Source organism: Lotus japonicus, chromosome 2, assembly GCF_012489685.1.
Source record: "Lotus japonicus ecotype B-129 chromosome 2, LjGifu_v1.2".
In the NCBI taxonomy this organism is placed as follows: Eukaryota; Viridiplantae; Streptophyta; class Magnoliopsida; order Fabales; family Fabaceae; genus Lotus; species Lotus japonicus.
The window spans coordinates 52,973,128-52,999,412 of NC_080042.1; the positions used below are offsets into that span (position 1 = coordinate 52,973,128).

Here is a 26,285-nt window from a genome sequence, read left to right on the forward strand (position 1 = left end):
AATTTTAGAAAGGTTAATAATCGACTTAATGAATTAATAACATAGACTTTTTAAGCTTGTTTATGTTATATAATACACAATATGAAAATTACGGTTTTTAGTTCAACTTGCAATTCTGAGAGATATCTAAATTCCTTTCATGTCAGGATCTTCTTCCTTCATGCTCCACCCATATTAAACCTCTAAATCTTTCTCCATCCTCTTCCTTTAAGTTTGAATTGTATGTTTTATATTGCTTTATATCATTTTAAGGTACCATGCCTTAATCTGGATTAAGTTACCACAGCAACCATTTTAATATTAATCTTCTTAATTTTTTCACAAATAATCTCCCCGTGTTTTGGCATGCAATGAGAACTTACGCTAGTTATAAACTAAAATGCAAGTCGATAAGTTAGTCTAATGATTTCAATTTAAATTAGAAAATGGAATTACACCGATAAAGTTGGCAAACAAATCAATATGCTGAAGATTTACACATGTCGTGCATTTTTGTGTTGTTATCCATCATATCACCTAGCTTTTTCCTTATTAAATTCTAAATTATTAAAATAGACGTATCTATATTTACCAATAACTTGAAGAATAATATTAGAAAATGAGTTTAATGGATATGCACCATCAGTGTAAAACAGTTTTATACGGACAACCAATCACGACATGCTACTAGGAGAAAAATGATTTTCATTTTAAATTTTAATTAAAATAAATATATTTTATGATGTGGCGGAATTCAATTTGATGTTTGCGTAAAATATGTTTACACTGGCAGCGTGCATCAAACGCTAGATAGATTCCTTTCAGTAAAAGGATCAAGACAGCGCGGACGAAAACTCTAGAAGGAGCTTCGAGCACTTTTATCCATGACCCGGAGGTCCACTTAAGTCTCTACGGAGGTTAATTAAAACCTCATCGGGTGTGAATATTGCGAACCTTAGTCGGGTGTGAATACGACTTGGACTAGTATTCGAAATGACTATAATTCTCTAATTATAGATATATAAAATATTATAAATCGTTTCACTTGTCAGTTTTATCATTCACTTGTCAAAGTTTCCTCTCACGCATACATAGAACCTGAGCGTGAGTCAGAATTTAATTAATAATATTAAATTTTAAAATATGGGTCTTACAATTTGTTTGGCTAACCACGATTACATCATGCATGCATGTATTTGTTGAGATGATGGAGCGTCCATGCCTGTTTCCGGAGGGAAATCGAGTGATCATGCGTTCAGAGGTCGATAGTGAAGTGATTATCAACTAAGTGACATTCATTAGTCAAATGGTGATACAAGTGCGAGCAAGGTTGTCAATCTCTAGAGATTACCTAATCTCATGGAGGGGAGGTAATCTCATAACGTAATCTCGTAAGAGATTTATTTTTGCAAAAATATTATTTTTAAAACCATAATAATGATGAGGTCATACTAAAAGTACTAAAAAGTATCCAAATCATTCAACAATGACAATTAAACAATGTATAAAACTATAAAATTTTCAATTCTAAGGTATGTGAGTCATAACAAATTAACAAAACATCAATACAAGTTATGTTAAACATAAAACAAGAACAAATAAGTCACTAGAAGTTATGTGAGTGAAACAAACAGTGGTTGTGAATGCGAGAATGAGGATTGATTTGCTGAAAACCCTAGATTGGTGGGTCAAATGTCTGAAATGCCCTTGTAATAATCATTTTTTAACATTTCAGACCAAGTAAGTTACTCTCGTAATCTCATGGTAATCTCGCGATATTACAAGAGACTAAGAGATATCTCTAGAGATCACTCGAGATCTGGAAAAAAAAAAGTTGTTACCCCTTGTTGCTCTCGTTTTTTGTACCAGATATCGTAATCTCGTAAGAGATTAAGAGATATCTCTAAAGATTGACAACCATGGGTGCGAGAATTCGACTGACTAAGTGTTGTCCCGCCTACCTATTATGCATGATGGTGTATTATTATCCGGATCATAGTGAAACTGCGTTGAGCATATTGCATACGCTTACATTAGAGACAATGTAGGTTCCCTTGTACGATATCAACTTATGACTTTTGGTTGTGACTGAGTTGTATTTCTTTATATACATGTATTGATTGGTATGTTTTCTTTGTGTTTGTCCGTGTTCTACAATAAACCCTATGGTATGAAGTTGACCCTTGTATGTCCTCTCTTCTTGTGGATGTGCACTATGGTGTCACTACAGGTGGTATAGATGAAGAGGAGAACCTTCTCGAGATGTCGTCGGTGTAACAAGATTCGTGTGCTCACGAATGTCATGTATTTTTACTATGTTGTTTAGTTTAGTTATGGGAACTATGGACCTTATACTTCTTGCAGAAAGAAAATGTTTTCGGAGAAACTAAAAGGAGTTTTATCTACATTATTGTTTATTTGATCGTAACTTGAAAACTACTTTCATCGAAAGACTTATGCTTTATGGTTACTTTTCTAGTTATAATGTTTATGGATGGGTTATTTATGTATGCATGACGTAGAACATTCTTGTGAAAAAAGAAAAAGAAAAAAATCTTTTTATTTTGGAAGAAAATATGCATACTTATTTTCTGTTTAAGGTCACTATTGTGACCCTTGAAAATCGAGCCGTGACACTAGGAGAGGGGGTCAAACCTTAGGCCCAATACCGGCTAACATACAAAATTTTCAACAAGAGAGCTTCAGTGTTTAGGGAGCATGGGCAACAACAAGGGGAAAAAGGTGAAGTTGTGTCTGAAGCTATTAGAAAGTGGCTCAACATGGGCAGCCACCAATTTAGCCTAGAGGGATAGAGGTTTCACTGACAACATTCACTAAGCTCAATCCTCCAACATTTCTTGGCTCAAATGTATAGGAGGATTCTAAACATTTTTTGGATGAAGTGTCTTGAATTTGTCAAGAGTTAGGATGTTTTGTCACTCGTATGGCAGAGCTACTTGCATTTCGTCTACGCGTTGTAGTCAGTCGATGGTATGAGACTATGCTTTATGTGAGGCCAACTAGTTCTCCTATATTCTAGGATGACTTTTCCCGTTTGTTCTTGGCTCATATCTTACCCTAGAGCGTTCGAGATTGTAGAGCACGTGAGTTTAACGTGCTTGTGCAGATAAACCAGATATTGGTGATTGAGTATGTGCCACATTTGGTGGCCATTTAGCGGCTACGAGTTTAAAGATTTGTTTATGGTCTTAAAGTTACCTATTTAGGGTGACTCTAGAGCACATGGTCAGGACATGTGATTAGGCTTTGGATAGGGCATTGACTATCGAGCGAGGACATGAAGATAATGCAAGATTTATCGGGACTCATACGAGAGGTCTCGATCCAATGTATCTGGTGGCCATCAGGGCTAGGTTCCAAAGTTGAGGTTTATCAAGACCGTTGGGGACAATAAGGAGGCAAAGATACACATATGCCACATGTGTAAGACCAAGATTTGGTTAGGTGGTACAACTCTTTGATGATAACAAGTTTATTATTATGTATGAACAATTATGGTACTCTAACGTTTGTCTTTTAAGTTGTGGCAAACAGGCTCTGACTCTGATTCAAAGACTCAACATTTATCAGAAGTTGAAGACACAAGAGTAGCCAACGTTACGCTTCTGCATTCACTACGTTCTTCTGAACGGTAGCAAACGCTTCAGATGCTCTGAAGATGAAAGTTCTGATGTGGACTCTGAAAGATTCAAACTCTGAAATTCTGAAGACCAGATGTTCTGAGGAACGGTCCAGAAGCTAAAGACTTGGAAGCTCTGAAGTCCAAGAGTAAGTTGGCTCTCAAAACCAGAAGCATTTCATGCTCTAAAGGCCAGATGTTCTGATGAACGGTCCAGAAGCAGAAGTTCTGAAGTTCAAAAGATCCAAGCTTCCTTCTGACTCTGATCAAACAGCTTCACAAGTTCCAACATGAAGCGTTGCCCAAGATCAAGAGTCAACTAGGCTAAGGCAATGTCATTTTCATTCGTACAAAAGCAAATGTACTATTCTGACCGCCTTACCTACGACGTTCAGCCACAGCAGGCTCTGGAAATTCCAACACTGCCCTCCAACGGATATATTCTTTCAAAGGAAACAACCTCAACACCTTGGAGTATTTAAAGGTTGAAGATAGAAGAAATTACCTAAGAAACTATTGTGCATACAAGTGAAAAACCTTCAGCGAATACCTTAGCAATATTTCTTCATTGTTCTTATTGTATTTACGTCTGCTTGTTTAGAAGCATTTCATTGTAAACCAAACTCTTTCACAGGATTTGTTTGTAGTTCCTTGAGAGACCGGTGAGGTCAGTATTCTTGAGAAGACTAAGGCAAGGTTGTCTTAGGGCTGCTAGTTCTTAGTATTGTTAGTCACTGAGCAAGGTGTGCTAGTGCAGTTGTAACATTCTTTGAATAGTGGATTGTCTTCATTCTAAGAAGGAAGAAATCACCTTAATGGGTGGACTGGATTAGCTTGAGTGATTCATCAAGTGAACGAGGATAAAATCCTTGTGTGCTTTTCTTTATCCCTCTTCTTTAGCACTTTATACTCTTTCACGGAAAAGATTGTTTTTATCTTTGAGAGAAAGCGGTTAATCTTCAAAACCCTATTCAACCCCCCCTCCCCCCCCCCCTTCTAGTGTTTTTCATACCTTCAACATGTGCATAGAACTAGGGATGGCAGAGAAGCCCGAACCCATGGGCACCCGACCCGACCCGATTTTTTTAGGTGAAAACCCGAGTTAATGGGTTCGGTTTCAGGTTTTACCCGATTGCTGAAAGTGTTTTTGGGTTCGGGTTTGGGTTTGGCTAAACCCGCACCCGAACCCTACCCGAACCCGGTTTGTATAAGTGAAATTCCAGATATATCCTTAGGTATATATATGTTATTAGAATAGAATTAGGGTTTGAGGTCACGGCTTTCTTCTCCACTTTCAGATCACGGCTTTCTTCTCCTCTTCCAGTTCTGCTCCGTTTCCTTCTTCCGCCCACGGAGCTGCCATTCTCCTCTTCCAGTCTTGCTCCGTCTCCTTCTTCCGTCCACGGAGCTGTCGTTCTCCTCTTCCAGGCCCGCTCCGTCTCCTTCTTCCGTCCACGGAGCCACCGTCCAAGCGTCCACGCCTCCACGGAGCCGCCGTCACCTCTGCATTTTTTCTCAGACCCCATGCACAAGTAATGGCCATGGCTTTGTTTCTCTGACCGTGTTTGATTGAGTTTGATTTTCAATTCATCTTTTTATTTTTTTAATATCTGAGATGAAAAGGGGGTTATTTTAATTTAATTTGATTTCATAGCTTCTAATTGATGATCAAATTTGAAATATTGCTTATCATACAAATTGGAGGTGTCTGGAGCAATTATTTGTGCATTTACCTGGTTTATTGCTTTATGAACCTGAGGTTTCAGCATTTAAGAGCCTAGGAAGATTGAGACTGAGAGGGTAAAAACTTAAACAATTACCAACTTCCCATTACAAGATCTTTGAATGTGTTGTATACTTGTATTAGCTGGAAAGTTTAAAGGGTCTATCTTGGTTCTGAGTTTTTATCAGTTTATTGAGCTGTTCTCTGAGAAAAATATCAAATTGATATTCTTTTTTCCAAAGGAGCCTGAAGCTTGCCTTGGTTGTTTGTTATGCTTTTCATTGTTTAAAATGTAGTTGCAAGGTATAGAAAATTTTGACTGCACTTCAGGAATTTTTAGATGCTTACCCGCTTCTTCCACTAGTCTAGTACAACTTGAACCTAAGAAGAGACTATATTGAATTTGGATCAACTTCAAGTGTTGTTTTTTTTTTTGAACGGTTTCAAGTGTTGTTACTTGCATAACTAGTAGAAATTCCCTTCTTATATTGCTACTTGTGCTAACAATTTCAGTTCCAAAATGTATCGGCATGATAAACATAGATTAACTTATGTGCTGGCAGTGCTTGAATAATGCCATGGACCTTTTACAGTTTTACTAGATAAATATGTCAGTAAGGAATGTCTATTACTTTCATAAAACATCACAAATTGTTGGATTTGTACTAATTAGTTTTGTATCTTACGTTACTTTGGTCAGATTCATTGTATATACATCAAATAGTGAAATTAAAATCTGTTCATTCATGATTAGATTAACATATATATATATATATATATATATATATATATATATATATATATATATTCATTCAGTTGTCTGTGGTGTGCATTCACACATGGTCTTCATTCTGCTCTCTTGTAAGTAAGTCATTAATAAATAGCTTATTCTGTTTGAACTTTGAAGGAGCATGTCAGCAAGATACTAGCATGAAATTAGGATTCAAGAAGATTAATTACAAATTTGGAAATCCATGTTTAACCATTAATGAGTATTCTCTTTGCAAATCCTAGGATAAAAAAGAATGACATATTACTTAATGTAGCAAATCCAGTATGACACTTTAACCTTCAACCTGGGCTAATATTGATGCAGCATCTGATTTTGCATTGGTTGACTTAATACACTATCAAGGTAAAATCTTCACACAATATGCACTGAATTTCATAAAACATCATAGTTTTTTCTTGCATTCTCCTTATTCTACACTTTAATCATTCTTCTCAGAAGAACTGTGCTTTTAATATGACACTGCTGCTACACAAGTGATATTTAATTTAGATAAGTTTAATTGAGATAAGTTTAATTTTTGTTTGTTTATCAAACATTGTTGTTTACTTTTTCTGATTTTGTTATTGATGTTATAGGGAAAATGGATCAAGTGAACACAACTCCGGAAGGAACTTCTAATCCTTCACAAGAAAGCATGTATGAACCAAGTCCGGAAGGATCTTCTAATCCTACACCTGAAGGTCCCTCACTAAATGATTCAACTCATGATGGGCAAGATGCTGCAGATTCAACACAACCTCCAACAAAGAAGCCAAAAAGTGAGGTATGGAATGATTTTGATAAGGTTAAAGTGAATGGGGAAGTAAAGGCGGTATGCAAGTGGTGCAAGAAACATCTTAGTGGCAATTCAACGTATGGAACAACTCACTTGCGTGGCCATGCAAATAGGTGTACTCAGAAGTTGATTAAGACGAGAGGCCATAACAAAGGGCAAACATTCATCATGCCTAAAGCCATCCAAGGCAAGCAAGAGATAGGCTTTGGAAATTATGATGCAGAGAAAACAAAGAAGTTGATTGCAAATGCAATTGTCATGCATGATTATCCACTATCAATAGTGGATCATATTGGTTTTAGGAGAATATTAGGTTCTCTCCAACCATTGTTTCTAGTTCCTAGTCGAAACACTATCAAGAAGGAGATTTTGAAAATCTATGATATTGAGAGGCAATGTACTATGAAGATGCTAGACACTCATGAAGGAAGAGTGGCCATTACCACAGACATGTGGACTGCAAGCAACCAAAAAAAGGGTTACATGGCGGTCACAGTTCACTACATTGATGGCACTTGGACTTTACAAAGTCGAATTTTGAGGTAATAAAGTTTAAATTTCTTTTATCCTACTAGCTGTTTTTGTATGATAAAATTTTTAAATGTAAGTTAGTTATTTATGTTCCTTGTTATTTTAGGTTCATTTATGTTCCAGCCCCTCACACGAGTGAAAGACTTTGTCAAGTACTTGTCGAATGTTTGATGAACTGGAACATTGACTCAAAATTGTCTACAATCACTTTAGACAATTGTGCTGCAAATGATAAAATGATTGACCTTGTTAAGAATAAGTTGCAGTTGGAGTCTTTGATAAAGGATGAGTCTTTATTGCATATGCGTTGTTCTGCGCATATCTTAAACTTAATTGTTAAAGAAGGCCTACAAGTGGTGAAGGATGGTGTAGAAAAGATTCGGGAGAGTGTGGGGTATTGGAATGGTACCCCAAAAAGGCACGAAAAATTTGAAGAAACAGCTAGACAATTGAAAATTAATTGTACTAGAGGCTTAGTAAATGATGTTCCAACTAGGTGGAACTCAACATTTAAGATGCTTGAGTCTGCCATACCATACAAGGATGTATTTGTTCGGCTAGCTCAACGTGAAAAGCTATACACTTGTTTGCCAAGTAATTCACAATGGCAATTTGCAAAGGATGTTTGTGGGTGTTTAGGATTGCTTAATGATATAACTGAGTTGGTTTCTGGTACCAAATATCCAACTGCCAATCTTTATTTTCCCAAGATTTGTAAGATTAAGTTGGAAATAATTAGATGGCAGAGCTCCTCTAATACATTGATTAAGGAGATGGCAAATAGGATGATGAAAGAATTTGAAAGTTATTGGAGTGTGATACATGATGTCATGGGAGTTGCTATAGTTCTGGATCCTAGGAACAAGTTGGTAGTGCTTCGGTTCTATTTTGCAAAGTTGTATGCTAACAACTCAGTTGCACAAGTGAAAAGAATCCAAGATTTGTGTTATGATTTGCTTTCTGATTATCAAAGCAAAAACAATTCTATTGAAAGCTCTCCATTGATTGATACTAATGTTGCTCATGATGACCCTTTGGTGGAAGAATTGGAATCGTATGTTGAGAGGGAGGAAGAAGCTAGCTCTACAAATACTAAATCTGAGTTAGATCATTATTTTGGTGAGAAAGTCTTAAAGAAGGCACCGCCTGATTTTGATATTTTAAATTGGTGGAAGGAAAATGGAGGACTTTACCCAACACTTCAAACAATTGCAAGAGATGTGTTAGCTATTCCAATCTCTTCAGTAGCTTCAGAATCGGCATTCAGCACTAGTGGTCGAATATTGAGCCCTCATCGAAGTCGACTTCATTGGACTACTGTAGAGGCTTTGATGTGTGCTAGGAGTTGGCTATGGTCTAATGAGAGTGGTGGTAAAATTTTAAAATTTTAATTCAATATCATTTAATTTCAAATTATGTTTATATATTGTCAACTAATCATTCTTTGGTACTCTATGTGGGATATTTGTAGGGAATTTGAATTCTAGTGTTGCACAAGAATATGCTACGGTATTGAATGAAATGGAGTCCGATGACGAAGGTATTTTATTCTTCATTTGCTTTGAATATGTTATTAATGTTAAGCTTCGATGTTTTATTTAATTTTGACTTCTTATTACAGCTGAAATAATAGATGGTTTGAGTTACCGTTTTGATGATTAATAGCTACTGCATCTATGCTTTAATGCATAACACGGTTAGTATTATTGTTAACTTTGATTACAATAACTTGTTTCAATGTTGCTTTAAGAAAAATTACTAATAAGTTGCTTAACGTGAATATAACAGGTTGATGTTGAAGATTGTGGACTTTAGATAATTGGATTGAGCTATTGAGAACTGTTGTTGATTGTTGTTTTAATTGTATGCTTTGAGTTTTTCCTTGTGTTGGATTTATGCTTGATGTTGAAGACTTTGAATTGTTGAGTTTATCTCACTTTTATTTTACTTGTGGTTTTCAAATGTAATTGAGAAGTTTAAGGACCCATGAATTTTGTAATTGAGAAGATTAAGACTGTTGTTGTCTTTTTAATTGCTTATAATACTATGATTGAGGCACTTGCTAAGGGCCATCATGCTCTTAAAAAAAATGGTGGAGAATAATTGTCAGCCTAATGAATTTACATACAATGTGCTTTTTCTGATTTTGATTGTAAAAACTAAAAAGCAATGAAATTTGTTAAGAAAGTAATGTTATTCAAGGTTAGACCGGGTTGCAACCGGGTCGGGTTTTATTCTTCGGGTCGGGTTTCCGGGTTCAGCTGTTTGTTTGAGGTCGCGTGCGGGTGTGGGTACGGGTCGGGTGAACCCGAAACCCAATGGGTTCGGGTGTGGGTTTAAGTTTACCACCCATTTCGGGTTCGGGTGCGGGTGCGGGTTTTTGATTTCGGGTTTGGGTTTGGGTTTTCCAAAACCCACACCCTACCCGACCCATTGCCATCCCTACATAGAACATATTAGACAGAGTGTTATCAGTGCGGGCAGATTGGTTATTTTGTGAGAAGCTGTCACATGTCATCTTCTCAGCCTTCCTCTAATGGAGTTGCGACACCAGTAGTGAAGAGAGGATTCTAACTAGTGGTAAGTATAAAAATATAAACTTTTTATTGGAAAGATAATACATTGAATATTTTGATTTCCAATAAAAAAATCCATCGGCCGGCCGGTCCAACTTTTTATTTTAATAATATATGCATATTACTTTTTTTTTTTTACAACAAAAAATTTATTGAATGGAAAAAGAACATGAGAACAACCCTCTCATGATAGGGGAATGCCAGATACAATTCTAGTTAAAACAAACCATAAAAGTCCCCTCTCCTTGTAAAGGCCAAAAACTTAGAAAAAATGTCTCATTAAAATCTTATTAGGAAAAACCCAATTGAGATAAAAACCTAGTGAAGGGAAAAGAGTATACCCACCCCTAAAAAAGCCTTTGATACTTACGTACATGGGGCAATCACATAGATAGTAGACGCACGTTTTCGCCCCGTGAGTTTGACGTACGGGGCAAAAAATAGCATATACTATCTATATTAATATAAATATATATATATATATTTATTTATATATGTAATGTATTATTTATATTACCACGGTCGAACCCCGGTTTGTCCCCAGTTCGACCTTTGAACCTTGAACATGTGCCTCGACCGGTTCAATGACCGGTCCAATTTTTTTAACATTGTTAAATCTAACTTTCCTGGTCTCTACAACTTTTTATTTTTATTTATTTTTTAATCAAAATTTATTAATGTTTATTTAAAATTCCCTACATACAGAAAATTCCATTCAATTCAAAGGCCAATTTTTTTTGTCAACGTAGAGTACATTGATAAAACATGTCTTATAACAAGCTCAACAAGGAAGGCTTTAGAGATAAAGCACAAGGATTGATAGATTATCATTGACCCAAAACAAAATTGGTAGATACTCGATCCAGCTAAAACTTTCAGTGACCTAAAGCAAGAAATTACTAGAAGCCAAGTAAGTACAAACAGACGGGCATAGTCATATTAGGCTGCTCAATCATGGAATAAAATATGAAATATTAAGAACGTGCCCTTTTTTATTCTTGTTTCAAAAGATCATATTCTTCAGAATTAAGTTTACATTTTAAGAAATAAAAATCCATTAATTGAAGAGCCATCACTTAATTTCGTTCTCATATTGTCAACCACTACCTTAGCATCATCATAACTGATTTTTAGATTTGGTGCACTGTGCTTTTTGCTACTCAACCAGTATGGTGGGCACAGGCACAAACGAGTTAGAGACAGGCAAGGACTCCAGTTATAACAGAAAAGTTGAAACGCCTTTGATGACTCCAAGCTGGGTGTGAAGGCCTCTTAGAATCTGGGGTCACAAAGATCCCACCCATGTTTTACTCTCCCAAGTTGGAGATCATTAGATTTGGCACCCCACTCATTAGAAATGTCACCCCATTTACGGAAATTTAGTTTCCGAAATATTTCGGAAATAAAGTTTTCGAAGCATTTTTTCACTCAAAAGTGGGGTGTTACATGTATTGTACACTACAAATCACGAATTAATTTCGGAATCTAAGATTCCGAAATAATTTGGAACTTGAAAATCCGAAAATAGGGGGTGTGAAATCTAATGGTTGGGGTGGCAAATCCACCTCTCCAAGTTGGATACCAATGAGAACTTACAAAGTGAGTCCAACTTCAGCATCCCAATCATAAATCTTCAAGACAAACAAAATCTCAGCGGAATCCGCAGTTTTCATGGACAAGATGCTGATTCAAGGATACCCTTTGCTCCTCCCGGGATCGCAATAAGAAGGATAGATACTTCTCCAATGGTACCCTTTACAGGGACCCTGCTGCTAACTAGAGGGACACATTTGCATTTTATGTAAATCCAGATCCTCCCAACTCAGAAGAAATACCACAAGTATGCAGGTAATGTTGTTGATGCAGCGGAAGTCGTACTAGGATTACAAGCACAAATCCTAAAAAAAGGGTTTCTGGAATCCACCAGAAAGGGAGATAGCCAGCGCTAAAACCCTAGAAAATACACTGAAATCCACCAGAGAAGAAGATAAAACTCTTGAATTTTATTATCAATCAATAGCCTTACAAGTGCTTAAATAGAGAAATAGGAAAACCCTAATGAAACTAAAAATAAAGAAAATCCTAACTAAAAGATCCTAAACTCAATTAGAAAGTAATTAAAAATAACAAATCCTAACAAATTTATCCTAACTTAATTAAAAACAAAATAGATCCTAAACATATTTAAAAATACTAAAAATAATAAATTCCTAATTAATCTGCTCCTGCATCAGACTCCTCTTCTTGTGAAGAACCTGACCCCGAGTTCTAACATAACAAAAAACAAATGCATCTGTCCGGAACTCATGAACAACATTAAGAATGTCAGGGTCGAATACCCAAGTCTGTGTAGAACTATCTGATGTCTGCATTAATGCGCCATAATCAAGTGTCTCTAATGTCTTTACATTCTCTTCTTCTTCCAAAGAACTTGACCACAAGTTCTCTTCTAAATAAAAGGCTTCAATATGCAAACAAACCAAACCAACAACACCATTACTACAGCTCCGAACTTTTTTTTTATCATCTCCTTCAACAAATATCCCATGAGCACCATCACTATCCTTAATCAATCCTAACTTCTCCAGTTTCTCCAAAATCACCTTGGGGGGCTTTTGGATTATAGGGGATAATTGTGCTTTGTACTCCTGTAGGAAGCGGAGTTGAAGATTTGAATGTAAGAAACTCTGAGGACTTCATGTTGCCAAAGTTTTCATCTTTTGTAACGTCAACTTCCCTTGGTTTCTGCGCAGATGGTACCAAATCATCCTCCAACGTTTTTGCCTCATCTTCCATGTCAACAATAGAGGATGGCGCAAATGAAATTTGAGAATCTGATTCCGAAGAAGTTGCGTATATAGGTCTTGCAGATGGACATGAATTTGAAGTAGGTTTTGGTAGGGGTTGTGGCAAGGAAATTGGTTCTGCAGTCGGTGATATGTTGGGGTAAGGATTAATAAGGTTGGATGTAGCAGGTTGGGGGTGTGGAGTTTCGGTGGTTTTAGAGGTTGGGTATTGAACTGGTAATAAGGATGAGATACCGATGGTGAAGGTAAGGATTGGGAAGGTAAGTATATAACGGAATGATTGTTGTCGTTGTCGCACATAAACCTATGTGGTTTCCCTCTCCTGTCTCGTCGCCGGTTACCGTTGTTGGTATTGTTGACATGCGCCGTTATAGCCGTCGTGAACATCTTCATATGTTGTGTCATCTGTTGTGTCATAACAGTTAGGGCCGCAGTAAGAGCCGCGGTAACATCCTTCAAGTCTGCTTTGGTCACTGGTTGATCTTCCATGGTTGATCAAGCAAAGAAAAGAGACAGGAGAAAGCCTGCTCTTATGCCACTTGATGCAGCGGAAGTCGTACTAGGATTGCAAGTACAAATCCTAAAAAAAGGGTTTTTGGAATCCACCAGAAAGGGAGATAGCCAGCGCTAAAACCCTAGAAAATACACTGGAATCCACCAGAGAAGAAGAGAAAACTCTTGAATTTTATTATCAATCAAAAACTGAGTAGGGTATTGCCTTCCAAGTGCTTAAATAGAGAAATAGGAAAACCCTAATGAAACTAAAAATAAAGAAAATCCTAACTAAAAGATCCTAAACTCAATTAGAAAGTAATTAAAAATAACAAATCCTAACAAATTTATCCTAACTTAATTAAAAACAAAATAGATCCTAAACATATTTAAAAATACTAAAAATAATAAATTCCTAATTAATCTACTCCTGCATTGCATCAGTTGTTATTGCTATTTTGGCACTAACACAATGCACATGCTTCTAAAGTTCATAAAAAAAGTAGTGAAAAGTAAAAAACAGCATCTAGAAATCTTCAATATAAGGTTTGCCTTATGTTATTATTCAATAATTATTTGTCCACACCTCTAAATTGAGGTGGAAAGAGGTGGAGGAGGAGAGAGATAGGAAGAAAAGAAAAAGTAAGAAAGAGAAAGTATAAGATGTGATAGATGATAAGAGGAGAGAGATAGAAATAAAAATAGGTGGAAATGAAGTGTATAAATAAGGAGGTGTGTATATATCATTACTCGTTATTATTAGTAAAATCAAAAAAATAAAAATAGAAAACATTCTCAACAAGCCAATCAAAAGCACCCCAACTTGGCAGTTTTATATATATAAGCTAAACAGTTAAACAGTTACTCTAGAATATGCAAACTTCCTTGTATTTCATATCTTTACATGACACAGGCTTAAATGTAAAACAAAAATTGTATACAGGAATGTGCATCCAACTTTCTAATATTTCATACTAGTTACATGGCTTCAGGTCAATGTCACTTGTGGACTTCAGTTGCAGAGTGCTAACAAAATCAAATTTGGACCTTTTATTTTGTCTTTGATAAAATGAGTATGCATTTCAGAGACATTGTCATTGTATATTCAAAGAAAGTAAGAGTGTTGGGCTTTACCATCTTAATCCTTCTTTACCTTAACGAAATCGACTCGGCTGACGGACAATTTATTTTGGGTCACTACTATCCCGCATGCCCTGAGCCCGAATTAACTATGGGCACCTCAAAGCATTCTGATAGGGACTTCATGACAATACTTCGGCAAGATCAGATGGGTGGTCTTCAAGTTCTTCATCAGAATCAATGGGTTGATGTTCCTCCAGTCCATGGGTTCTCGTGGTAAACATTGGGGATCTCCTGCAGGTAAGTACAGTAAACAATTGCATGAAACTCTCTGTGATAATCCTAGTTGTGCTTGTTTTCTTTGGAACAACTAACAACACAAACTTAAAAAAGAATTACACATGAAATAGGGTTGCCAATCCATAACTTCAAAAGGAAAGACAAGTAGACCATATAATTATCGAAAAAAAATGAGATCATGCCTCTTTATAGTCACCATAGCTTATCTCATTTTTCCTACCAGCTTTCAATGCTTCTGTTGATACGTTCATCAAAGCTCTGCGGTTTAAATATAAAATGCTCACATACACAAATTTTGTTGAGTATATCTATCAGTCCCCCTTTTATTGGTGCTGCTTATGACAAATGACCAGTTCAGCAGTGTTTATCACCGGGTTTTATCAAGGCATGTAGGCCCTAGAATTTCCATAGCAAGCTTCTTCGTAAACATATCATCACAGGGAATGTCAAAGGTTATTGGTCCAATAAAGGAATTGTTATCAGAAGAAAACCCACCAATCTACAGGGACGCTACTATAAAAGACGTCATAGCACATCGTATTGAAAAAGGCCTCGATGGCAACTCTTCCTTGGAGCCTTTCAAGATGTGAAGTAAATATTGAGAGCATGAATATGTGTCTGATATGTAGGTATATAGGATTTAAAGTTATTGATCGATGTATCTATTTGAAACTTCAAGTATTTGGGTAGTTTTATGACTCAACATCATGTCGTTTATCAAACAATACAGAACAACTACGAAAATCTGATTCAACATAGTTATTATGTAGCTTACTAAACAACACAGCATGACTATATAACCTTACCCAAGTTTTTTTTTTTTGAACGAACCTTACCCAAGTTAAATGTTTATTTTAAATCCAATTACTAAACATGAGATATTTTGCCTAAATAACCAGTAGGCCTTAATATCAAACCTAAATGAGAATTATAAGCTTAGAGTTTATCTAACAGCAAATTTTCAACAATAAGAAAAGTCCAAATGATAATGCAGAGACTTTATGTGCACAGTTTGCAAATAAAGTAAGTTATTACATGGAAAATAAACTCTCGGACTCATTCAACCAAGATTGAAGAGTTTGCAAACAGAACATACCTGAGTCTCTCACTTTCACATTAAGCAAATTATGATTCCTTGCAGCTGCACATGCTTCACCACCTGAAGTGTTCTAGTGCTGAAAAGATAATCAGCTCCTTTATGCAATCAGATATTGCCAAGAAGGAGACAAACTAGAACTGTAGCTTAATGAATATGATAATTTATGACATTCTCCAAGTTTCAGACTGTTAAAAGTTTGAGACTTTTCTAAAGGTCAGAAAAAATAGCTTAGTTTGTGTAGCTACAATTAAAATCTTATTTTTTGTATGCTTTTGGTTAAATGCAACTTGTGTGCACAGCTTTGACTGTAAAATTCTAACCAACTTTACTCGGTAGCAATGATTAATTTTAGTGCATTGTTGCAGAACTCTTGAATATATTCAGTTACAGATATCTTTGCATTTATGAGGCCTTAGCTGCATAATCTCCTCCTTTTTTTCTCCATCTCTTTTATCACATTTGTTCTATGTATTTATACATTATAGAAGTGCAGAATTGAAAGAAAACAACAAGCAGAGTAGGCTCAGACTGCGGATGTCTCTGAGGAAGCTGAAGATAAGCTGTTCTCTGTCATAAGTTAGGCTGCAAATAGTGACAATATAACAATTCATTCACAAGTCATGACCAACTTCTAGATTAAATGCCTAAACACCAGTTTGCCTGACAAGCCTGATGATACTTTCAATACACAACTTTAAAATCATTCCAGTGATGCTCTTCAGATGCTCAAAGTCCGAAACTATAACAAATCACAAAACCCATTACAACTTCCATCCCTTTGGGAAACTCTTATGCCATGAACCAGTCAAACGTTCAAAGGCCCATTTTTAGAGGACAATTAAAAGAGTTGGAAGTTGGAACAACCCAGCAGGTGTTTATAAGCTTCCCATTTCACTTATGAAGGGAATATAAGACATCTATCTTGATAACACAGCTGCTGAAAATTCAAAAAAATAAATGTGTAAGAAACAGAACCATACAGTTAAAAGTACAAATACTATTTAGTGATTAGCTATAAAAAAGGCTGACACATTAAGTCAGATAGAAAATTCCTTCCAGCCTTTCTATAAGAGTTGCAAATACTTTCCAGCAATTCCATTACAAACAAATTATTTTTGCCATGGGAAGATGAAGTTTACTGTGATAAGTAGTTCCTAGTTCCAGGACTAGATGAACTTAAATATGATATAAAATTGGTAAATTTATATGGCATTTATATGTTTGGTTGAAACTTCACATGAAAAAAAAAGAAATACCAGCTGCAAGCAGATGCTGCAATTGGCAGCCACAAGTTTGAGTAAATTTATCAAACATACAAGGCATATTGTTGAATGTCAAGTGTAGCATCATAACAATAATACTGGTTGTTGAATTTATGCTTGCCTTCTAAGGAACTCAAAAGCTTCTCTTATGAAATGTATAAATCTCTGCAAAAAAGAATGGATGAGCTTACTTGCATCATGTCACCCAGTTTAAAGACCAAAGCACCAGGAATGCATCTGACATCAACCCACTGGTTTTCATAGAAAACTTGAGGCCACCAACTTGGTCTTGTAGGAGAAAAGTGAGATCCATTCTAGCTCAGGGCAAGGTAAGTAATAATGAAGTTACTAGCCCAATGATAATTTCCATACACAATTTTTAAATCATTCCAGTTGTTATGCTTTTCAAAAGCTGAAACTCCGAAAATATAACAAATCACAAACCCATGACAACTTCCATTCCTTTGGGAAACTCTTTTGCCATGAACCTGTCAAACCTTCAAGGGCCTATTTATAGAGAAGTAAGAGAACAATTGAAAGAGTTAGAACAGTCCAGCAGAAGTTTATAAGCTTCCCATTTCATGAAGGCAATATAAGACATCTATCGTCATAGCACAGCTGCAGAAAATTTAAAACAACAAAATTAAGTTGTCAATCCCAGCGGGATCCAGCAGGATCTCAGGTTCCTATCCCACCCATGCCCTGGGACGAATTTTCCCATCCTGCCAAGTTCATTATCCTGGCCGGATAACGAAGGTCATAAATTTCCAAAAATGCCCCCAAAATGTAAATGTTGGGGCTTTTTACTTAGGGGGATTTTCAGGTTTCCACAATAGTAAAAACCCTAGAACTTTGATTTTGTTCAGCCTTTCCCTCTCTTCGACCCTCCATTCCTTCGACCCAGAACTGGCCGGCGACCACCACAAGATCTCTGACCATTTTCTGGCGAGCGTCACCTTTGTTCTACCCACTTCGAACCCTCTTCTCCTCTGTTCTACCCTGTATTTATCATTGATTTAGTATGTAAATATATGGTAAAAATTTCACAAAAGAAAAACAAAAAATCACTATCCCTGCCATCCCACTTTCCGGTATCCCGCAATCCCAATTTTAGGATGGCCACGACGAGTCCCAGCTGGGAACTGGGATTGACAACATAGTTACAGAGTCCATTTATTGTGTTGGTTCATTTGATTAGTTATCAATGACTTAGGATTTAAGACTTAAGAGCATATCATAGGCATTCCTTTATTTTCAGTATCAATGCCTGTCAATCCACGCAATAATAAGTTGTCAGGGCTCTCCAAGTCAAGAACTAAACTTTACTTGCTAACTAGCACAAGTATAGTGGAAGTTTCAGCCTGTGATTCTGAGTTTATGTTTGGTCATTTAGAATAATATATAAAAAGCAAGTCTAAAAAGAAAACAGAAATGCACAGTCACAAATTATGATTCATATACAGTTAAGAGTACAAAAACTTTGAATCAAATGCTTCAGATTAATCAAAAGTCCAATATGGGATGTAATTACTATGTATAAAATGAATTAGACCCTCACCCTCAAACAACATTTACCATTGAATCATGTGATCTGAAGAAACATAATCTTTATGCATTAAATCACCACGAATAATAACCATAAAAGAGCTGATATAGCAGTATAGGGTCTACATCTGATGAGGACAGCACTTTGCTCATCAGCATACAGTCTATATCCCAGTGCTATCAAGCTATTAGAGTAGATGAAGCACAATGACAATATATTGAGAGAAAAAAAAAAGATTGTTATATCCCAGTGCTATCAAGCTCCAACAATGCCCAGGTTAAGAGAATGATATGGGACCTAATGTGCATGTATTGTAGGCAGCCTCCATACCTTGCATTTTTAATTGGTTAATTCTTCTAGGACTTGAACATGTGGCCTCCTAGTCACAACGAAGCAACTCTAACCAGCAACTCTAACCATTGCACAAAAGTGCCCCTTCCAAAAAGTATAGTTATGTGAAGACTCAAAAAAAAAAAATCAATAAATCAGTCATTGTTATTGTTACAATATCAATATGAACCTAACACCCCATGACTTAAAATCAAAACTAAGGTGCTATCGCGTGTATCTATAAAATGAAAGACAATAAAATAGATTTGATGATTGTCATCAAAATTAAAAATGTGTAACTAGAAAGTATCTTACCCAGTTTTACTCTTACAATAGGTCTCTAGCAATCACTTCACGAAGAAGTTTCTCTGCCTTGTCATTCTCACCTTTCTTAAAGAGTGACTGAATAATTATTTCAAAAGTTATAGCATCAGGAATACAGCCCTCATCTTCCATTTTTGACAATAAGGCCAACGCTTTATCAAACAAGCCTTCTTTACAAAGCCCATTGATCATAATAGTATATGTTTGGACAGTTAGATGATAGCCTTTTCTCAAAAGATCCTGAAAAATCTCTTGTGCATCCTTCAATCTTCCACCTTCGCACAGTCCACCCAGAAGTATATTGTACATCCACACATCAGGCTGAATACCCTGGTCTTTAATTTTCTTGATTAGTGCAATTGCTTGGTCAACATGATGGCTTTTGCATAAAGCGTCCAATAAAGAACTGTAGGTGATTATATTGGCTGGTTGACCTCTAACATGCATCTCATCAAGAAGCTTCCAAGCATGAGAGACTCTCCCCGATTTGCATAAACCATCAATAAGAGAATTGTAAGTTACTGTGTTAGGAATAATCTTTTTGGAATCCATTTCTGCAAGGAGATTCAGCGCTCCATCCACCATTTTAATCTTACATAATCCGTTGATCATAATATTGTAGCTCTGAACATTTGGAGTCACTCCCCTCCGAGCAAGTTTCAACCAACAACGGTAAGCTTTCTACCCAGAAGGTTCTAGCCTTATACAAGACTCTACTTCTCCTCGCCGGTCGAACAATCAATCTCTAATAAGTTCTGCAACAGGGTTCTGACATAAAAAAATATGTAATCAATCCCACGAACGACTCACAATGCACTCCACCGAACTCTAATACAAAGCCATGGTACTTCATCAGATCATCATGGATCCTCCAAATCAGCAGCACCACTGCGACTTCCCCAAAGCTTGGTACTTGATAATGTTGTCGCCCATCGCCTCGCAGTCGCTCGGCCGCCCAAACACAAGCAATACATACAATGGTGTGCGAGGGTAAACTTCCAGAATATAGGTATATAAATAATAGTAGGTCACACAATATACACATAATCACATACTTATAAGTTTCACACTCACTCACGCAGATCTATCGATCACGTGACTTACGTAAAATATGAGGGTTGTCCATGACAAACCCTTCCAATATCCATAACAAATCAACTAATTCACAAAAGGACATATCCCAAATCATATGACATCAAATCATCAAAGTAGTTAAGTGCATGATATGACATGCAATGTCATGCTCAGAATATGATCCGGATAAAATGTCACCATCACGATGAACCGAAGCATCTCGCTCCGCTGAAGCAGCGCGCTCCACTGAAGCATCTCGCTCCTCTTAAGCATCTCGCTTCTTGAAGCATCTCGCTTCTTTGAAGTCCGATCTGATATCGTCCTTCGGAAAGCCTCACGCTCCCCACAAAATGTATGCATGAATGCAGTATGGTTAGCCAAACAACGAGCCGTCCTCACCGGATACACCTGTCAAGCTAGAGTACATTGTCTCTACAACATCCTAAGGTAAACGTCTATCCCTCGACCCAAAGACCTCAACAGAAAGATGTGCTAGCCGCACTTAGTAACTTTTCAAGTCACCCTTGTAAGATCAAGTTTTGATCTAGTAGTACAACTCTATGTTTCGATGATTACAAGTTAACCTTTTGATATGAACAATTGTGGTACTCTAACGTGTTTTTCTGAGTGTGCTATTTACAGGCTCTGACCTCAACTCAATCTCACACAAATCAGAAGCACTGTGTATAAAGAGCGACCCAAGCAACGCTTTCGCATTCACCATGTTCAGTATGAACAGTGGAAAAGCTTCAGAAGTTCTGAAGTTATACAAACTCTGATGTGGACTCAGTCACTAGCAGTTCTGAAGATCCAGAAAGTCTGATAACCAAGAAACACTGAAGGCTCAGATATTCTGATGGTGTAGAAGACTCTGAAGATCCAGAAGCTGATTAGTGAAATTCTGATGTCCATGTACTTCCCTCTGAGTTCAGAATCAGAAGAAACAATGGTCAGAGGATCTGGGCTTTCCCTCTGACTCTGATCAACCGGCTTCACAAGTTCCAACATGAAGCTTTCTCCTGATCAGAAGTCTCCTAGGTTTAAAGGTCAAGTCGCTATCCAAGTACAAAAGCAACTGTACCTTCCTGACGACCTACCTAACAGTCTCAGACACAGCAGAAGCTGGATTTTCCAGAACTGCCCTCCAACGGTAGCATTTCCCATGCAACGCTCAACCCTAATCCTTGGAGTATATAAAGAGGCTGAAGACTGAAAGAAGCGGCTAGAAGCATTCACATACGCGCAAGACAAATTCAAATTCTTCTAAGCTTTCTTTCATCTGAAATTCATTGAGTTTACTATTAGCTTTTTAGAAGCAAATCTCTTGTAAACAATTCTTTGATAAACAGTTTGTTTAGTTCCTTTAGGAGATCAAGGTTGATCGGATCCTAGAGAAGACTAAGAGAGTGAATCTTAGTGTGAGCTAAGTCAGTGTAATTGTTAGTCACTTGTAGGTTTCAAGTGCAGTTGTAACTCTTACCTGATTAGTGGATTGCCTTCATTCTAAGAAGGAAGAAATCACCTTAACGGGTGGACTGGAGTAGCTTGAGTGATTTATCAAGTGAACCAGGATAAAATCCTTGTGTGCTTTTCTATCTCTTATCTTTAGCACTTAAGTTCTCGAAAGATTTGTCAAAATCTTTAAGGTGGAAGCTTTATCTTGAAAACGTTATTCAAACCCCCCCCTTTCTACCGTTTTTCATACCTTCAATTGGTATCAGAGCGCAAGTTCTGATTACCACACCTAACAGTGTTCAGTGATCCGGGCCGGTGTGAAAAACAATGGCTGCCACCACCAGTGAAACTCAAAGAGATGGTTACAATGCAAAGCCTCCTATGTTCGACGGTCAAAGGTTCGAATATTGGAAAGATAGACTGGAAAGTTTCTTTCTGGGTTTCGATGCAGATCTCTGGGATATTATTGTGGATGGCTACGAGCGTCCAGTTGATGCAGATGGCAAGAAGATCCCAAGGTCAGAGATGACTGCAGATCAAAAGAAGCTGTACTCACAACATCACAAAGCAAGAGCAATTCTTCTAAGTGCTATTTCCTATGAAGAGTACTAGAAGATTACAGATCGTGAGTTTACGAAAGGCATTTTCGAATCTCTGAAGATGTCTCATGAAGGAAACAAGAAAGTTAAAGAATCAAAGGCATTGTCTTTGATCCAAAAGTATGAATCCTTCATCATGGAGCCAAATGAGTCCATTGAAGAAATGTTCTCCAGATTTCAGTTGCTTGTAGCTGGCATACGACCTCTCAACAAGAGCTACACAACAAAAGATCATGTCATAAGGGTCATCAGGTGTCTTCCTGAAAGTTGGATGCCTTTAGTGACTTCAATAGAGCTCACGAGAGATGTTGAGAATATGAGTTTAGAAGAACTCATCAGCATTTTGAAATGCCATGAGCTGAAGCGCTCAGAGATGCAAGATCTGAGGAAAAAGTCCATAGCCTAGAAATCTAAATCTGAAAAGGCTAAGGCTGAGAAGTCAAAAGCTCTTCAAGCTGAAGAAGAGGAATCTGAAGAAGCATCAGAAGATTCTGATGAAGATGAGCTGACTCTGATCTCCAAGAGACTCAATCGCATCTGGAAGCACAGGCAGAGCAAATACAAAGGCTCTGGAAAGGCAAAAGGAAAGTCTGAATCCTTAGGTCAGAAGAAGTCCTCACTTAAGGAAGTCACATGCTTTGAGTGCAAAGAATCAGGGCACTACAAAAGTGACTGTCCAAAGTTGAAGAAGGACAAGAAGCCAAAGAAGCACTTCAAGACAAAGAAGAGTCTGATGGTAACATTTGATGAATCAGAGTCAGAGGATGTTGACTCTGATGGTGAAGTCCAAGGACTCATGGCTATTGTCAAAGACAAAGAAGCAGAGTCAAAGGGAGCTGTTGACTCTGACTCAGAATCAGAAGGAGATCCTAACTCAGACGATGAAAATGAGATATCCTTGATAGCTCCACTGAAACACCAATCATGGTATCTGGACAGTGGATGCTCGCGTCACATGACGGGAGAAAGGCGTATGTTCCGAGAGCTAAAACTTAAGCCTGGAGGCGAAGTTGGCTTTGGAGGAAATGAAAAGGGTAAAATTGTTGGTACTGGTACTATTTGTGTAGATAGTAGTCCATGAATTGATAATGTGTTATTGGTAGACGGCTTAACACATAACTTATTGTCTATACGTCAATTAGCTGACAAGGGTTATGATGTTATATTCAATCAAAAGTCTTGCCGGGCTGTAAGTCAAATCGATGGCTCTGTTCTGTTTAACAGCAAGAGGAAGAACAACATTTATAAGATCAGATTATCTGAGTTGGAGGCTCAGAATGTGAAGTGCCTTCTGTCTGTTAATGAAGAGCAGTGGGTATGGCATAGACGGTTAGGGCATGCTAGTATGAGAAAGATTTCTCAGCTGAGCAAGCTAAACCTTGTCAGGGGCTTACCCAATCTGAAGTTCGCTTCAGACGCTCTTTGTGAAGCATGTCAGAAAGGCAAATTCACAAAAGTCCCTTTCAAGGCAAAGAATGTTGTCTCAACCTCAAGGCCGTTGGAGCTTCTGCATATCGACCTTTTTGGACCAGTGAAAACTGAGTCTATAGGTGGCAAGAGATATGGGATGGTTATCGTTGATGACTATAGCCGCTGGACATGGGTAAAGTTTCTAACCCGCAAGGATGAGTCTCATGCTGTGTTCTCTACCTTCATTGCCCAAGTGCAAAACGAGAAGGCTTGTAGGATTGTGCATGTCAGAAGTGACCATGGTGGAGAGTTTGAGAATGACAAGTTTGAGAGTCTGTTTGATTCCTATGGAATTGCACATGATTTCTCTTGTCCCAGAACTCCTCAACAAAATGGTGTTGTTGAGAGGAAGAACAGAACTCTTCAGGAGATGGCTAGAACCATGCTCCAAGAAACTGGCATGGCTAAGCACTTTTGGGCAGAGGCAGTAAATACAGCATGTTACATACAGAACAGAATCTCTGTGAGACCAATTCTGAATAAGACTCCCTATGAATTGTGGAAGAACATAAAACCCAACATTTCTTATTTTCATCCTTTTGGCTGTGTTTGTTATGTTCTCAATACTAAGGATAGATTGCATAAATTTGATGCTAAGTCTTCTAAGTGTCTATTACTTGGTTATTCTGAGAGATCTAAAGGTTTTAGATTTTATAATACTGATGCTAAGACTATTGAAGAATCTATTCATGTTAGATTTGACGATAAGCTTGACTCTGACCAGTCAAAGCTAGTTGAGAAGTTTGCAGATTTAAGCATTAATGTTTCTGACAAAGGCAAAGCTCCAGAGGAAGCTGAGCCAGAGGAAGATGAACCAGAGGAAGAAGCTGGTCCCTCTGATTCACAAACTCTGAAGAAGAGCAGAATCACTGCAGCTCACCCTAAGGAATTGATTATGGGCAACAAAGACGAACCAGTCAGAACCAGATCAGCCTTCAGACCCTCTGAAGAGACCTTGCTCAGTCTGAAAGGATTGGTGTCCTTAATTGAACCCAAGTCCATAGATGAAGCTCTTCAGGATAAGGATTGGATTCTGGCTATGGAAGAAGAATTGAATCAATTCTCCAAGAACGATGTTTGGAGCTTAGTGAAGAAGCCTGAGAGTGTCCATGTAATTGGAACAAAATGGGTATTCAGAAACAAGCTGAATGAGAAAGGAGATGTAGTCAGAAACAAGGCAAGGCTAGTTGCTCAAGGCTACAGCCAGCAGGAAGGAATAGACTACACTGAAACATTTGCTCCAGTAGCAAGACTGGAGGCAATCAGACTGTTGATCTCTTTCTCAGTGAATCACAACATAGTTCTACATCAGATGGACGTGAAGAGTGCCTTCCTAAATGGTTATATTTCAGAGGAAGTCTATGTTCATCAACCCCCAGGTTTTGAAGATGAGAAGAAGCCAGACCATGTGTTCAAATTGAAGAAGTCACTCTATGGTCTGAAGCAAGCTCCCAGAGCATGGTATGAGAGACTCAGCTCATTCCTTCTGGAGAATGAGTTTGTAAGGGGTAAAATAGATACAACTCTTTTTTGCAAGACTTTTAAAGATGATATCTTAATTGTGCAAATTTATGTTGATGATATTATATTTGGTTCTGCTAATCAATCTCTATGCAAATAATTTTCTGAGATGATGCAGGCTGAATTTGAGATGAGTATGATGGGAGAATTAAAGTACTTTCTGGGAATACAAGTTGATCAAACACCAGAAGGAACATATATCCATCAGAGCAAGTACACTAAAGAACTTCTGAAGAAGTTCAATATGCTGGAATCTACAGTGGCCAAGACTCCAATGCATCCTACATGCATTCTGGAGAAAGAAGATAAAAGTGGTAAAGTATGTCAGAAGCTCTATCGTGGCATGATAGGTTCACTTCTATACTTAACTGCATCTAGGCCAGACATACTATTTAGTGTTCATTTATGTGCTCGTTTCCAATTAGATCCAAGGGAAACCCACTTAACTGCTGTTAAGAGGATCCTAAGGTATCTGAAAGGCACCACTAACCTTGGCTTGATGTATAAGAAAACATCAGAGTATAAGCTTTCAGGTTATTGTGATGCTGATTATGCTGGAGATAGAACAGAGAGAAAAAGTACTTCTGGAAATTGTCAATTTCTGGGAAGCAATCTAGTCTCATGGGCAAGCAAGAGGCAATCAACCATTGCACTATCAACTGCAGAGGCAGAATATATCTCAGCAGCAATATGCAGCACTCAGATGCTCTGGATGAAACATCAGCTGGAGGATTATCAGATCCTTGAGAGCAATATCCCAATCTATTGTGATAACACTGCTGCAATCTCATTGAGTAAGAATCCTATCTTGCACTCAAGGGCAAAGCACATTGAGGTAAAGTATCACTTTATTAGAGATTATGTACAGAAGGGCGTACTTCTTCTGAAGTTTGTTGATACTGACCATCA

General features: G+C 37.4%; 1 protein-coding gene, 1 long non-coding RNA gene and 1 pseudogene across 2 annotated transcripts; 2 read left to right on the forward strand and 1 right to left on the reverse strand.

Moving 5' to 3' along the window:
- Positions 1–8,468: 8,468 nt before the first annotated feature.
- On the forward strand, positions 8,469–9,269 carry LOC130735454 (uncharacterized). The gene is made up of 3 exons (XR_009018457.1): positions 8,469–8,981; positions 9,063–9,137; positions 9,230–9,269. It is a non-coding gene; the product is annotated as an uncharacterized LOC130735454 (long non-coding RNA).
- Positions 9,270–11,186: 1,917 nt separating this feature from the next.
- LOC130736616 (deacetoxyvindoline 4-hydroxylase-like) lies at positions 11,187–15,293 on the forward strand (annotated as a pseudogene).
- Positions 15,294–19,260: 3,967 nt separating this feature from the next.
- On the reverse strand, positions 19,261–19,887 carry LOC130738318 (pentatricopeptide repeat-containing protein At1g12300, mitochondrial-like). Its single transcript, XM_057590289.1, has one exon. It carries the CDS (start codon positions 19,867–19,869, stop codon positions 19,261–19,263), a length of 609 nt encoding a protein of 202 aa, XP_057446272.1. The 5' UTR covers positions 19,870–19,887.
- Between the last annotated feature and the right edge of the window lie 6,398 nt (positions 19,888–26,285).

Excerpts from the sequence above, each read along its gene's own strand:
- LOC130738318 (XM_057590289.1), bottom strand. The coding sequence starts at position 19,869 with ATGATCAACGGATTATGTAAGATTAAAATGGTGGATGGAGCGCTGAAT.